The following is a 13,962-nucleotide window of genomic DNA, read 5'->3' as shown; positions in this document are numbered from 1 at the left end:
CCCTGACTGGGTTGCCTCCAAACACATCTCCGACGATTGTCTATTTGAAGGATTATGCGATACTCATCCGTGAAGAGATCGTGATGCCAATCATGAGCGATCCATTCGGCATGTTGTTGGGCCCATCTGTACCGCGCTGGATGGTGTCGTGGTTGCAAAGATGGACCTCGCAACTGACATTGGCAGTAATGTTGCGCACCATGCAGCCTTTTGCGCACAGTTTGAGTCGTAACACGACGTCCTGTGGCTGCACCAGAAGCATTATTCAACATGGTGGCGTTGCTGTCAGGGTTCCTCCGAGCCGAAATCCGTAGCTAGCGGTTATCCACTGCAGTGGTAGCATTTGGGCTGCCTGAACCAGGCATGTCACTCTGTATCTCTTCCATGACCGAACAAAATCGCTTTTGTACACTCTGAGACGCCTGGACACTTGCCTTGTTGAAAGACTTTCCTGGCACAAAGTAACAATGGGGATATGATGTAACCGCGGTTTTGACCGTCTAGACATGGTTGAGCTACAGACAACATGAGCCGTGCACCTGCTCCTGGTGGAATTACTGGAACTGATCGGCTGTCAGACCCCTCCGTCTGCATGGTTGTTTACATCTTTGGTCGGGTTTAGTGACATCTCTGAACAGTCAAAGGGACTGTGTGTGTGTCCACAGTCAACGTCTATCTTCAGGAGTTCTGGGAATCGGGATGGTGCAAAACTTTTTTTTGATGTATGTATTTTGGGAGGAAGCCTGATTAAATATTGGTCCGCGCAAATGACAGTGTTGCACGAATGGTTTGCCTCTAGTGCCGCACCATGAACGCGCACGTGTGAATGCGAGTGCGAGTGCGAGGTGCGAGATCGGCGAGTGGCGGGCGCCCACGCACCTCACGCTTGACGTCGTCTGAGGAGCGCCTCTTGGCGCGCGCGGCGGCTGCGGCGGCGCGCCCCCAGGCAGGCACGGGCGCGGGCTCCAGGTGGTGCGTGTAGCCGGGCGGCGGCCGGTACACCCGCCAGTAGGCGCGCTCCTGGCTGTCGCTCACGATCTTGTCGCCCTTCTTGCGCTCCTTCGCCAGCCGCACCTGCAAAAACCGCAAACGACTTCAGCTGCCATCTCCGTGCGCTGTGGGCTTCACCAACCCTCAGATATTTCCACAGCTGTAACCGTACAAAGTGTTTCAACACTGACAGTGGTATTATTATTAGAAAGAGGCACCAAATAGCTGCGTATAACTAACTAATCTTTATTCAGACAGAGTATTTTGGAATTTATCACCTTTGTCAAGTGCCTGTGAATACACACTGAAACGGCAAAGAAACTGGTATAGACATGCGTATTCAAATACAGAGATACGCAACAAGGCAGAATACGGCACTGCGGTAGGCAACGCTTATATAGGACAACAAGCAGTTGTCAGATCGGTTATTGCTGCTATAGTGGCCGGTTATCAAGATTTAAGTGAGTTTGAACGTGGTGTTATAGTCGGCGCACGAGAAATGGGACACGGCATCTCTGAGGTAGCGATGAAGTGGGGATTCTTCCGTACGAGCATTTCACGAGTGTACCGTGAATATCAGGAATCCGATAAAACATCAAATCCCCGACATCGCTGCGGCCGGGAAAAGATTCTGCAAGAATGGGACCAACGACGACTGAAGTGAATCGTTCAACGTGAGAGAAGTGCAACCCTTCAGCAAATTGTTGCAGCTTTCAATGCTGGGCCATCAACAAGCGTCAGCGTGCGACTCACTCAACGAAACATCATCGATACTGGCTTTCGGAGCCGAAGGCCCACTCGTGTACCCTCAACGACTGCACGACACAAGGCTTTAGGCCTCACCTCGGCTCGTCAACATCGACATTGGACTGTTGATGACTGGAAACATGTTTGCTGGTCGGATGAGTCTCGTTTCTAATTGTATCGAGCGGATGGACGTGTACGGGATGGAGAAAACCTCTTAAATCAATGGACCCTGAAGGTCAGCAGGGGACTGTACAAGCTGGACGAGGCTCTGTAATGGTGCCGGGCGTGTGCAGCTGGAGTGATGTGGGGCCCCTGAAACGTCTAGAAATGACTCTGACACGTGAAACGTACTTCGGTATTTCTGACACTTGTGGAAAAATCCAGGTCTCTAACGTATCTACATAAACTCTTAGACATAAGACCTTGACGCCGACCAGCCGCCGCAGAGAGTCATTCACTTACGGCGCCAATAAAACTGGCCACCCCTCAGAACTCTTAAGACTGGCCATCTGCAGGATCTGCCAACGCTATAGGACGCGGAAGTGTTGTTGCCCGCTCGGGATGCTACAGTGCTGTGTCCGTTCCTGGTCTCGTGGTAAACTTCATGCAGCGTAGACACTGAACCGCAACTTTCTGACCACTCCTTCCTGTAATCTTTTAAACCTCATTTCGACTGTCTGCCAAAGGTGTCGTTCTGATGGCAGCTCAAAGAGAATATGTGCCGTTTTATAATCCACTAATAACAGCAAAACCTTCGGTGAAACAGCTCGTGGCTGCGGCAAGACGCTTACAGTTTATGCTCGCGAGTCTCGCCCTACAGCCTCCACCTGTCACAAACTACTGGGTGCCTTGATTTCAGCCGTCGTTCGATCTGTAATCGCGGCACGGCATCCTTCGGCCATTTCTGCTCTCGCATTGTTAGCATAAAATTGCTTCTTACTGTAGTTTGATAATTCACACGAAATAACTTCGATAAGCCAAACGAACACTATGAAGTTACCTAATGTCCTCAGCAAGCATGAAGTGAAAGTGATTTTTGGCCCTCCACCAAAGATAGTAGCACCCCTGGGTTCCGTTAAAGATGGTTTGGTGCTTCGGAATTCTGGGGTTTACAAGATCCCTTGTGAGTTCGGCCGTTCATACATCAGACAGACGTCACGTACTATCCAGGAGAGATGCACAGGGCACCGCAGGTACATCCGGCCCTTACAACCGAATAAATCGGCGGTGGGGGAGCACTGTATTGACACTGGGCACTCTATGGTGTACGATAACGTCGAAATTTTAGCCTCGATTTCATCATTCTGGGACTCAGTAGCGAAGGAAGCAATTGAAATTCGCTTGGCGATGAATTTAATTAATAGAGATAGCGGCTTCAGCTTGAACAAATCTTGGAATCTGGCAATTTCTGTGATAAAATCGCAAAGACGTCGCGACGGTGCAGCTTACTGTGATACATCGATATCACCGTGTGGATCGACTGCGCAGCCATAGATCTATTTCCATGCATATGCCATACGTCTTTGGTGCCGATTAACGTCTCTGGCGCCTTGGGTATCTGTGGCCGCATGCGCAGTGTTGCGGTCCACGGCTTTAAAAGGACGGAGAAAGTGCTGGAGCGTCAGTCACCTCGGCTCACTCTGAAGATGGCTGGACGGTATTCAGCCAAAATATTGGAAGAAGAGGTCAAATTTATGCGGCTGCATGCCAGAAATTTTATGGATCAGTATTTGCGCTGCGAAAATATGAAGATGCACACTACTCCGTTTGATATGTGCCCTCACCTCGTCGTTGGCGTGGTTTTCCGTTGACCGAAATGCCACCTTTCATGCAGAACATCTGTTGACAGTTTGTGTGACTATATCGTGAATTAGACACAGTAAGCAGAAATAGCGGTTTTTTGCTTCAATTTTGGACACCAGTGTAGCTAACTAACGAGGCAATATCTTACTTAACTTTTCTGACGGTGAGTGACCAAAACATATCCAACGGAAACAATAGCAAGAGTATTAGTATTAATGGCACAAGTTTTAGTAATGGTTGTTGCTAAATCACAGTAAAGGTGACTGCTATAGTTATAGGGCCTACTAATATTTTTGTTGCAGCAAAAGTAGTATAAATTGTTGTAGTACTAGTAGCAATATATGTAGTAAGTAATTCTTTATTTCATCCGCTTTTTCCAGTATTTCTGAAACTCTGAAATTTATGGGAAAATGTATTTTTTTTTTAAATCTGCATCACTATTGCCTAAGCGACAAGCTATTGATTTACCTGTTCTTCAGCTTGCATCGTTATGAAGTCCCACTTGTTTTGCAGATTCTTCCTCAGACTGGTGAGTGCATCCTGAAACAGGACAAAAACGATTAGTAGAAACACATAGCCTTGCAGACCAAATGCAATGCGTGCTTGATCCATCGGAACAAACTTAATTCCGCATAAACATATTTCGGCTGTCCTTGATCTGAATTTAGCCCCGAATTTGCAAGCATGACTTCGGAGATGCTGTCAGTTGTTAATGATGTTTTTCACAGCAGGTTATTCAACCTTTATAACTGGTACAGAACAGCGGCAGGCCTACGTGTTTCATTGCACTCTCGTGTTTTAGGCCTTGTTAGAGAATGAGACATCACTAAAAGTGCGACTCAGAATACATCATTCACATAGTCGAGATGACGACGAGTTGATGGGAAGAAGGGGGAGGGGGGAGGGCGCGCGGCCAAGACAGGTATACAATTTACAGCTATAGACGTCTAACTTACTGCTGGAAATTCATTCAGCATAAAGGCTTGTGGTTATGATGATGACGATGATGTTTGGTTTGTGGGGCGCTGAACTGCGCGGTCGTCAGCGCCCGTACAAAGTCCCAATTTTTTCACACTCAAATTTTTTACGCAGTCCAATCTAGCCACTATCACGAATGATGATGAAATGATGAGGACAATGCAAACACCGAGTCTCCGTGCAGAGCAAATCACCACCCCGGCCGGGAATCGAACCCGGAACGCAATGTTCTAGGGGCAGTAGCGCTAGCCACTAGACCAGAGCTGCGGGTTAGATGTGCGCCGCTAGACTGTGCTAGCGAGACACTGATGTCTCTCCCATGAGGGCTCAAAGTTCAAGACTCGAAAATTGCCTGGGTTGCCAGTAGGAGGAAACCGAGACGCAAAGGCTCTCTAGCAAAGAAGAGATATAACGGTATAGGAAATTATGCTGACTTGCTAATCGTAGCGCAAATTACTTATATAACTGAATCCTTACGACTGATTTGCGTCAGTATACTTGATAAGTGCAATGCAATGTTTCTTTAAGTCGCACTGTGTTCGGAGTCATCTTCAATTTTTTGACATCTAACAATCGTTTAAGCAGAAAGGTTGTCATATCACTTTGACACGTACGCGGGCGTGCGGAAAACTAAATGAGAACTCATTAACAGAGTGTCTGGCAGACATTTGCATTACTTTGCATCTGCACTGATTGTTATACAGAGCAAAGTTCTCTAGTGGTCTCTTGTAGCAACCATTTTGTATAGTCAAATGACTGCACCGAACAGAGTTTAGGGTCTCTACAAGACAATTACGTTAAGAGGGTCGCATACGAATCAGGCGGAACTCAATTTATGTCGTTGCAATTCATGTTTTTAGCAACATGGTGCACTATCTTGTTCATATGAGGTTTGACAATTTGGATTACTGAGAAGAAGATTATTTGTCCATCCACAGCTGCTTACCTGAAACAAATTTATTTTCTCCACACTAAAACCCGAATAGTTTCCGAAGGTAACTATCACGTGAATCTCAAATTGCCCTTTTCACAATCAATGCTCTTTGGGCTTCCACAACGCTTTCTATTGAACACAACACTGACGCCTATAATAGGAAATACGTCTGAGTGGGATATCCAACCAGGCTTTCGGTTTAACTGAAAATTCCTTAGCAGGCAGAACGCAGCACACTATTCTATATACGGTCACCTGAAGACACGGAAGTGATATTTAGTTTGGGCCACGAGCGAGTGATAGCACCATTAGCATTTATTTGAGACGTGAATGACTCGCTATAGAGAACAGGGTCCAGTGCCAGAATTTATTCCGGCGATGCGGCTGTCATATACACTATCTGATAAAAAATATCCACCGCTATGTAACGCGAAATTGACCATAGGAGAGTTCAGTAACTCCAGCGCGGACTAGTCACTGGGTGTCATCTGAGCAACAAATCCGTTGAGGACTGTTGGTAATGTAGTTGCGAAGTGATCAGCGTCCAACACTAAATACGGTGAGCAAGTTGCACAAAATTTTCTCACGATTAATTCTTCGAATAAGTCTGTGGTCGGAGTATTGTGGATATCCTTCAAATGGATTATCTTCAAAATATGGCTAGTCATTTCTTAACTATTCAGAATGAAGAAGCATGAAGGTTCCTTCTAAATTTCAATGAAATACACATAAAATAACTATTTCAAACTCCATAAAAGACAATGTATTCTCATGTATTGGCCTACGTTAGTGCGCAGCATGTATCAGCGTACGAAAATTATTCCTAGAGTTACGTTCCGTTACGTAACTTAATGAAAGGCTGTTTTTTGTGCCGTAAGTGTTTCATTGATTTTTATTTTTGAAAGATTTTCAATGCCCTGTAATACGAATTTGTTTTATGTGTATTAATAACTACTTTATGTGATGTGTCCAAAGATTTTAAAGATTTTTGTTTTGTGTTTATTAATAACTGCTTTATGTGATGTGTCCAGGTATGTTACTATAGTAAAGATTTTTCTTATTCTCTTACTGTTATGTAAGGACGTTTTTTGGTGCAAGTTCCATAAGGTTAAATTAATACTTGATTCTACCTACGATTGTCTGAACTTATTATTCCATACTTGTGGTCCTGGAGTTGTACTTAGTTCTACCGCAAACACAAAAATGTCGATTTTCGGTGATTTCACGTCAATTTCACTCGAACACTTCGCTTTGACTGTGTGTTGGCTGTGTGTTCACTGTATGTAGTGTTGCCAACTATTGCTGTGTGTTTTTCGGTCTCCTTTCGTTTGTGTTCTGGTATCTGTATACAGTTTGAGAATCGGTTATTTACTACGCTGGTGCGTGTGTGGTGGGGAGTGCTCTGTAAAACCTGATGGGGATTGTGAGTGGCCATAATCGCAAATAATAGTATCGTTTCATATTATAAATTAGTGTAACTTATTACTTAGTCAGATTACGGTCTACATCTCTGTTTGTTATTGTTTTACTGGCTAACATGATCTGTGAATTGTTGCTTAGCATAAAAAATGTCGAAAATAAAAGCAGCTTTTCATTAATAACAACGCCATCTCTCTGCTAGGGTAAAAGCTTTCAAATTGTCCATGTGAGTGTTCTGCTGTGCTTGTCAGGCACGCGCTGTATTCTGAGTAGCTGCAGCACACACGGCAACACTTCGGGCGAGCAGTCAAATGAATTGGTTAACTTCATAAGACGGTTCGGTCCCCGATGTACAATATGAGCGCATGCGTTTTTGGAAAAATACCTTGCAATCTAAATTCTCCATTACATTTGATAATATGATAGGTAATAATTTTATTGTTTTTTCCTTACTTGGCGGCATGTTAATCTTTAGCCACAGAATGCTTGGGTTCAGCCGTAAAATATTTTTTTAAATTTACAAACGCCGTGCTCCGTATTTTTTCTGCTTTTCGTTTCATCTATTTGTTTTGTAGTTGTTGTGCATCAGTCCTTGTAAATAATCCACACATTTATATAAGCCTTAAAGGAAAGTATTCACCTACTTATCATCCCTTTTATTCTAAAGTCACACTTTAAGAAATAAATAAACGATCATTGCTTACATGCAACAGAATCTGTTAAGAAATTATATTTGCAGAAGTTGCTGTACAGGGCGTTCCAAACCATTATGATCAAAATTGCAGCCGGAAGAAGACTCTAGGCTCAGTATTTTGAGATCGGGAGCCAATGGGCGGTAACAAGTATTTCAGCAAAGTCTTGAACGAGCAATACATGTGAGGCACGCGTTTTTCAACTGCTTATCAGCTGTAACGGACAACTGCCCGCCGCATCAATGTTGATGCCGCCACAATACACACAATCTTGTGATGTGTCCACTGTGAAGTTTACCTATTATTACAGTTCATGATTGGTTGCTGAATATAGACCATTGACCGTATTGGGAACTTGCAGTTATGCACTAATATATGGTGCACCAGAATATAGTGTCCGGAGAGCCGTTCGAACATACAGATACGATGGTCATACAGTAACGTAACAAACATGTACTATCAGATGAAAATGTATCAGGACACGCCTATGTAATGCGGAATTGACCACTTTATGTCACGAGAGACGAAACTGACCGTATAAAAGGAGGCAGGAAGTATTGTGCCGTTAGTAGAGATGCAGTAACACCATAACCAGTTGGTCAGAAGAGTACGTGGAATAGCTACTGGATGTCACTTTAGTAACAGCCACTCGTGAACTCCAAAGCGCTACCAACAATCCAGCTAGCAAAACGACTACGCGTAGGGTGTTAAATAGAAATGCACACCAAGGTCGAGCAGCTCTTCATAAACCACGCATTTCTGCAGTCAGTCCTATGGGGCGCTTGAGAAGCTTTAAAGAGTGATGCCACCAGACAATGGATGACTGAACGAGTGATACGGAGTAGCGAATCACGCTGTACCCTGTGGCAATCCGATGGAAGGATTTGAGTTGGGCGAATGCCTGGAGAACGTTACCTGGAAACGTGTGTAGTTGCTGGTAAACCTTTCGGGATGTGACATCGTGGCCCAAGAAACTCTTCTGTTCCCGGCGTTTCGTCCAGGACTGTGCTGGACATCCTCAGAGGCGCTCCTCCGCTGAGTCTAGACTGACAGCTCGTGCTGTCATAAAGCAGCATCTGTGAGGCAATGTTTTGTTGACAATTACATGATTATATGCCTGACATGTGCTGGCCTGCTCAGAGTCCCGACATGTCCTCAATGGAATGAGTTAGTAGAAATTCGACTTAACAACAGATCCCAAGTCCAAAATCACTACCTTCTTGAATATCGGCTCTTGACAAAGAATGGGTTGAAATACCTCCACAGCCATTCAGACACCTCGCTGAAAGTGTCCCCAGAAGCCATCAGAAGGGGAAGGGATTGACGCATCCCGTATCAACGTCCACTAGTAGGGGTCCGGACACTTTTGATCAGGTAGTGAACAGGTGGATTAAAATGTAATACTAGCTTGGTGAGAATACTATCATCTTGTGCTTAATACAGAGGAATCTAGAGTTTTGCACACCAGTAAACGTAAAAAGATGGTAGACTTTCACTACACCTTTAACGGTTCGCAATCAGAGACATTCATGTCATACAGATACTCGGGAGTGACAATGTGTAATGAAGTGAATCAGGCACAATGCCAGTTGCAGATAACCGAAATAGGGTGTTACGAAAATTTAGGATAAAGATGCTGTGTACCTCACGAAAACATACTTGCTGAATTTCCAGGAACAATTTTCCGAGAGGGGAACCTACAATAATCTTCAGCCCCCTAATATAGAGCTCATGCAGTTTGTAAAGATTTCAGTAGGGTTGCATAAACATGTCCAAGCATTAATTCCTCCTAAACCTCATTCGTGAGTGTGATGGAAAGAAATATTAATTTATGACAGAAATTACGCTACGTCACCTACTTGACAATGTTTTGCTGGGTATAGGTAAGGATATGTATAGTTTTAATTTAATTATGAAATTGTAATACCCGATTCCACATGCAGACTGTATGTACGTACGTGCGCATGCATAAACATGCATACCGCACAAACACACACACACACACACACACACACACACACACACACACACACATTACAAATATTTCTTTACTTAACTGTTTTCGTAAGAACATTGTATGGTTATATTTATGTATTTGCGATTCTCAGATCATAACAGTAGTTCACAATGCCATTAACCTCATTGATGTTGTTCTCTTTCTTCTACACCCGCATGAATTCCTCGAACTACGGTCTGTGGCACTCTTTCGACGATCCCCAAAGCATGATGAATCGTTTCTATGGCTTCTCGTCGTGTTGATCAGCTATCTTTACCTTTGTAACTGCCGTTCCCTAAGTTAATTATTTTTGTGTTTCTCCATACACAAGAATCCAAAGGATGTCACGCAGTCGAGGAATTTGCGGACTGTGGGAAACTATCCCATGGAAGCTTACTTACTTAAATGAGAAATCTACGAATCAACAACAACCTCTAACGTATCGCTCCCGTAGGGATCGGAAGAAAGGGAACCGTAACACTTGGTACAAGGCGAGTAATCCCTACCATAGGCTGTATAGTGGCTTTGAGAGTATAGATATAGATGTTGACTAAACCGTCGTCCAAACAACACGAACAAGTCAGAAACATGTAAGGTGACTGCGAGGACCGCCACTCGCGTTAGTGAAAGTAACTTGATTCCACTAACGTACACTGCCTGACAAAAAAACTGGAGGACTGTGAAGTCATATTCGGATGTCAGAGCATCTTCGTTACCTTACACAAAATAGGTGTGTACGTAAATGATTAGAGTTGCATTTCTCTATGACAGATACAACTGTCACCAGAGTGGATTATTGTTATTCGCGTTGAGTGTTGTTTCCAGGCCGGATTGCGTATACAAGGAGCGGCACATGTAGAGAGACCACTGTAAAGGACACAGAGATGCCGCGAACTTGCGTGAGACAGCGTTATCAGCACCTAAGAAGTTGAAATGGTCTTAACTGTGGGTCTCATGTAGTCGTTTGGTCGACTCGTGCAAAATCGAGATTTTTTGGGCAATTGGATGTGACAGTCGTCCGACATTGGACTGCGTGCGAACCTGAGGTCAGGCACATTCGTTGGCAAGGTTCCGGTGTACTATCTCTGACCACCATAAGGCAGGATCGCCGTATTGTGTGCCAAGCGCATCGTAATCACTGCACATCTGTGCCTGCTACCCGAGATTCCGAGTGATGGGATCCCTGCAGCATTCTGTTTCGCCTTGCACCAGATGTCCGAGACTAGCAGCAGCTGCACTAGAGGCAGCAGCTGCACTAGAGAACTGCCGTTCCATGGGCAGGTTGTTGTTAACACCAACTGTGGTGTCTTGACGGGGAAGTTTGACTACTGATTAGTGGCGTCGCAATGTTTTCAGCGATAAACTGTGGTTCTGCGCTAATTACAGATGATCATGGTCGGTGAGTATGGTAACGACCTCTGGAGAGGTCCCAATCTCCCAATGATTTGGAGAAACATGTGAGGCGTAGCGCCGTATACCGATCCTGCCTTGGAGGGGGTTAAGTGGGAGATGTGTCTCAGAGCTGTAGAGTGACAGATGGTGACGCGAGACTGGACGCGCACGTAGTTTATGTATCAGCCGACAGAGGACAATATTGGATAGGGGGACTGTGATTTTAGTTTCCATTGTGCCCAATAGAGTGCACTAAAGTAATAGAACGTTTTTCATGAACTGTTCTAGTATTTTCATAAAGTGTTATTACGTCTTTTTGAGCATGTAAAATGTTATAAATGTGTTTTAGCAGTATGAATGACGCGTGAGTGTGGTTTAAGGTTAATATGAAGATAATTGTTTAACGAGTTATGTAGTAGGATTTAGTGTGGGAACATTTTGAAGAAGTATGGATATGGACAAAGGGGATTTTTGTAGAATAGATTTGTAAAGTAAGTTTATGGTAAAGGGAAAGTTAATTCAGGTATAAATAACAATAGTAAATAACTTTATGCATAAGCAAAACTTCAGCATATTAGATAATTACGTCGGTAAAAAGTGCAGTCGTTAGGTTTACTATTTTGCGATTGGTTATTGATGAAAAGCGAGGATTGACGCGGGAGAATGTTGTTTTGCTATTGGCTGCTGAGTAAACTGACCAATGGTAAAGCAGTATTCTTCGCCCGCCTTTCTCTGCTGGTAGAGAAGACATAGAGTATTCTAGAGAAGGGTCGGAGCCTAGCCATGAAACAGAGCGGACGTGTGTAGTAGTAGTTGCGATGGAAATGACAAGTTGCCGGATCTAGCAGTGTTTCATACATCAAAAGTGTGGTAAAGTGACGGCATAATTATTCCGATGGGCGTGTAGAAATTTCGGAATTTTAAGTGAATTTTGTGGCGAGAAAAGACAGATATTCCGCGTGGCATATTGAGCAGGTCGGTGGCTAAAAACTGTGACTGCATTTGGTACCGACACACTTAATATTTGGCGAGCATTCTGAATCAAAAACTATCCATATATTTGTAGCTTTTCCGTTTTCGGGAAATGCAACACCATAAACTTGCTAACGTGAGTGAAAGGGATTGTGAGTGACTGTGTTAAGAATAGCACGGGCTTGGCAGTGATACTTGTTCACCTAAGTTTCAGAATATATTAATTTAGGACAAATTTTCCAACCTTTCATTTGCGTGAAAACTTTCTCCCGAAAAGTTCACGCCGAAGTACAGTAGGTTTCATTCGGCTTCCCAACTGATGATATGCTGAGACAATGTTCACAGGTAGGTGCAGGTTCGTCGTAAAGGGACGGAAAGAACCGCGCCGCCGCACACGGAAGTACCGCTCCTGGCATCACTGTATGGGGAGGCATTCGGTTTAGCTTCATTTCATGGGAAGTGGTGGTTAATGTAACTCTGATGGCACAAACGTACGTCATCACGGACACCTTATGTCTTCATGTGTTATCTCTAACAGGAAATCATCTTGTTGTCATTTTTCAATTTGCCCCTTCATGTGTTACCTCTCACAAGACTACATCTTGGTACCATTTTTCGACAGGACACTGTGTGTGATGTTGAGAGATCCCTGTGGCCAGCAGGATCCCCAGATTCGTCGTCAACAGAACGCTTGTGGGATCAGCTCGGACGTCAAATCCGTCCCATTGCCATTATCCACGATATATCAAGGATCTGTTCAACAGTTGTTGGACAGCTCGCCTCAGGAGAGTGTACAACGGCGTTCTGGCACCCTTCCCAACTGAACCGCTGCATGCATCTAGGCTATAGGAGATGCACCGTCGTACTGGTAAGCTGATTCATACTGCCAACTTCTTTGCGAATTTGACTCGGTTTTACAATCAATGAAATGAAATTACATACACTCTCAACCCGTAAAGTTTCATTTCGTTCCGTCCTTCCCTCCTGGGTGGTTCACTTTTTATGCCACTCAGTGTACATGCTCGTGTAATAGAACCTTCTCTTTTACGGGCATTCGATAAGCCGATGGTTTGTTTTACAATGCATTTTCATAAATCTTTTGGAAGCATATAATGGTAGTGAATTTTTACAGAGCAGTATCGTGCAGAGACAGGTGTATCAGAAGCGGCCAGGTCGCAATTTGAGTCCGTCTCATAAACGTGTTTTTCCCAATAATTCGCCGCTTGATTATGTGCATCCATTAAACTGAACTAACGTTTCTTCAATTATCGGATTTTTCGGGTAAACAATGTTGTTGTTTGGCTAACTGTTTCGCTGAAACTCATCTGTTCCACGTCCCATTTTTAATCAAGTGCGGCTTCGCGTGTTTATATGTGTTTTTCCACCGAGCTGGATGGCACAGTGTCGTTAGCACACTGGACTCGCATCAGGTTCACCCCGGCGTCCGGCCATCCAAACATAAGTTTTCCGTAATTTCCCTAAATCGCTCTAGGCAAATGCCGGTATGGTTCCTTTGAAAGATCACGGCCGATTCCCTTCCCCGCCCTTGACCCAATCCGAGCTTGTGCTCCATCTCTAATGACCTCGATGTCGACGGGACGTTAAACCCAACCTTCCTTCCGTTTTATGTGTGTGGTAACAATGCGTGTACAAAAGCACCTTGTACGACGATGGTAGTCGAATATAACAAAGAACGTAGATATGTGGGCTATTACACGTTATTTGAAGCGTTGAATATAGTACTGATGCTCACCCTCTTTCGTAATACTGTTAGCTTTTTTGCTGATTTTTTATTGTTTATTGTTCAGTAACAGATCTCAAGAGCAAGATCGTATGCGTGGAAGATACTCCGAGACACAAAAAGTTTACAGACTGATTATGTAAACCGAAAACATTTCCGGAAGCAGATGCGAATTCTGACCATAAATTATTGGTTATGAACTGCAGATTAAAACTGATATTGCAGAAAAGTAGGAAATTAAGGAGATGGGTTGTTCAGAGCTTGAAACAGAGAATTAGACAACGATTGATGGAAACAG

The 13,962-nt window shown here is 44.0% G+C and overlaps 1 protein-coding gene across 1 annotated transcript in view; it reads right to left on the bottom strand.

Annotated features, from left to right (window-relative positions):
- The window catches only part of LOC124795361 (regulator of G-protein signaling 11), a gene marked incomplete at its 3' end in the record, with an annotated part of 224,942 nt that overhangs the window by 103,212 nt on the left and 107,768 nt on the right, over positions 1-13,962 (bottom strand). Inside the window, exons 5-6 of the mRNA XM_047259363.1 lie at positions 4,009-4,080; positions 880-1,074 (exon numbers count right to left, since the gene is read on the bottom strand). Coding sequence (XP_047115319.1) covers positions 880-1,074; positions 4,009-4,080 — 267 coding nt within the window. The remainder of the gene's footprint in view (positions 1-879; positions 1,075-4,008; positions 4,081-13,962) is intronic.

Source organism: Schistocerca piceifrons, chromosome 1 (assembly GCF_021461385.2).
Source record: "Schistocerca piceifrons isolate TAMUIC-IGC-003096 chromosome 1, iqSchPice1.1, whole genome shotgun sequence".
NCBI lineage: Eukaryota > Metazoa > Arthropoda > Insecta > Orthoptera > Acrididae > Schistocerca > Schistocerca piceifrons.
The sequence above is the reverse complement of the archived record's forward strand: the minus strand, read 5'-3'. Positions and strand labels throughout refer to the sequence as shown.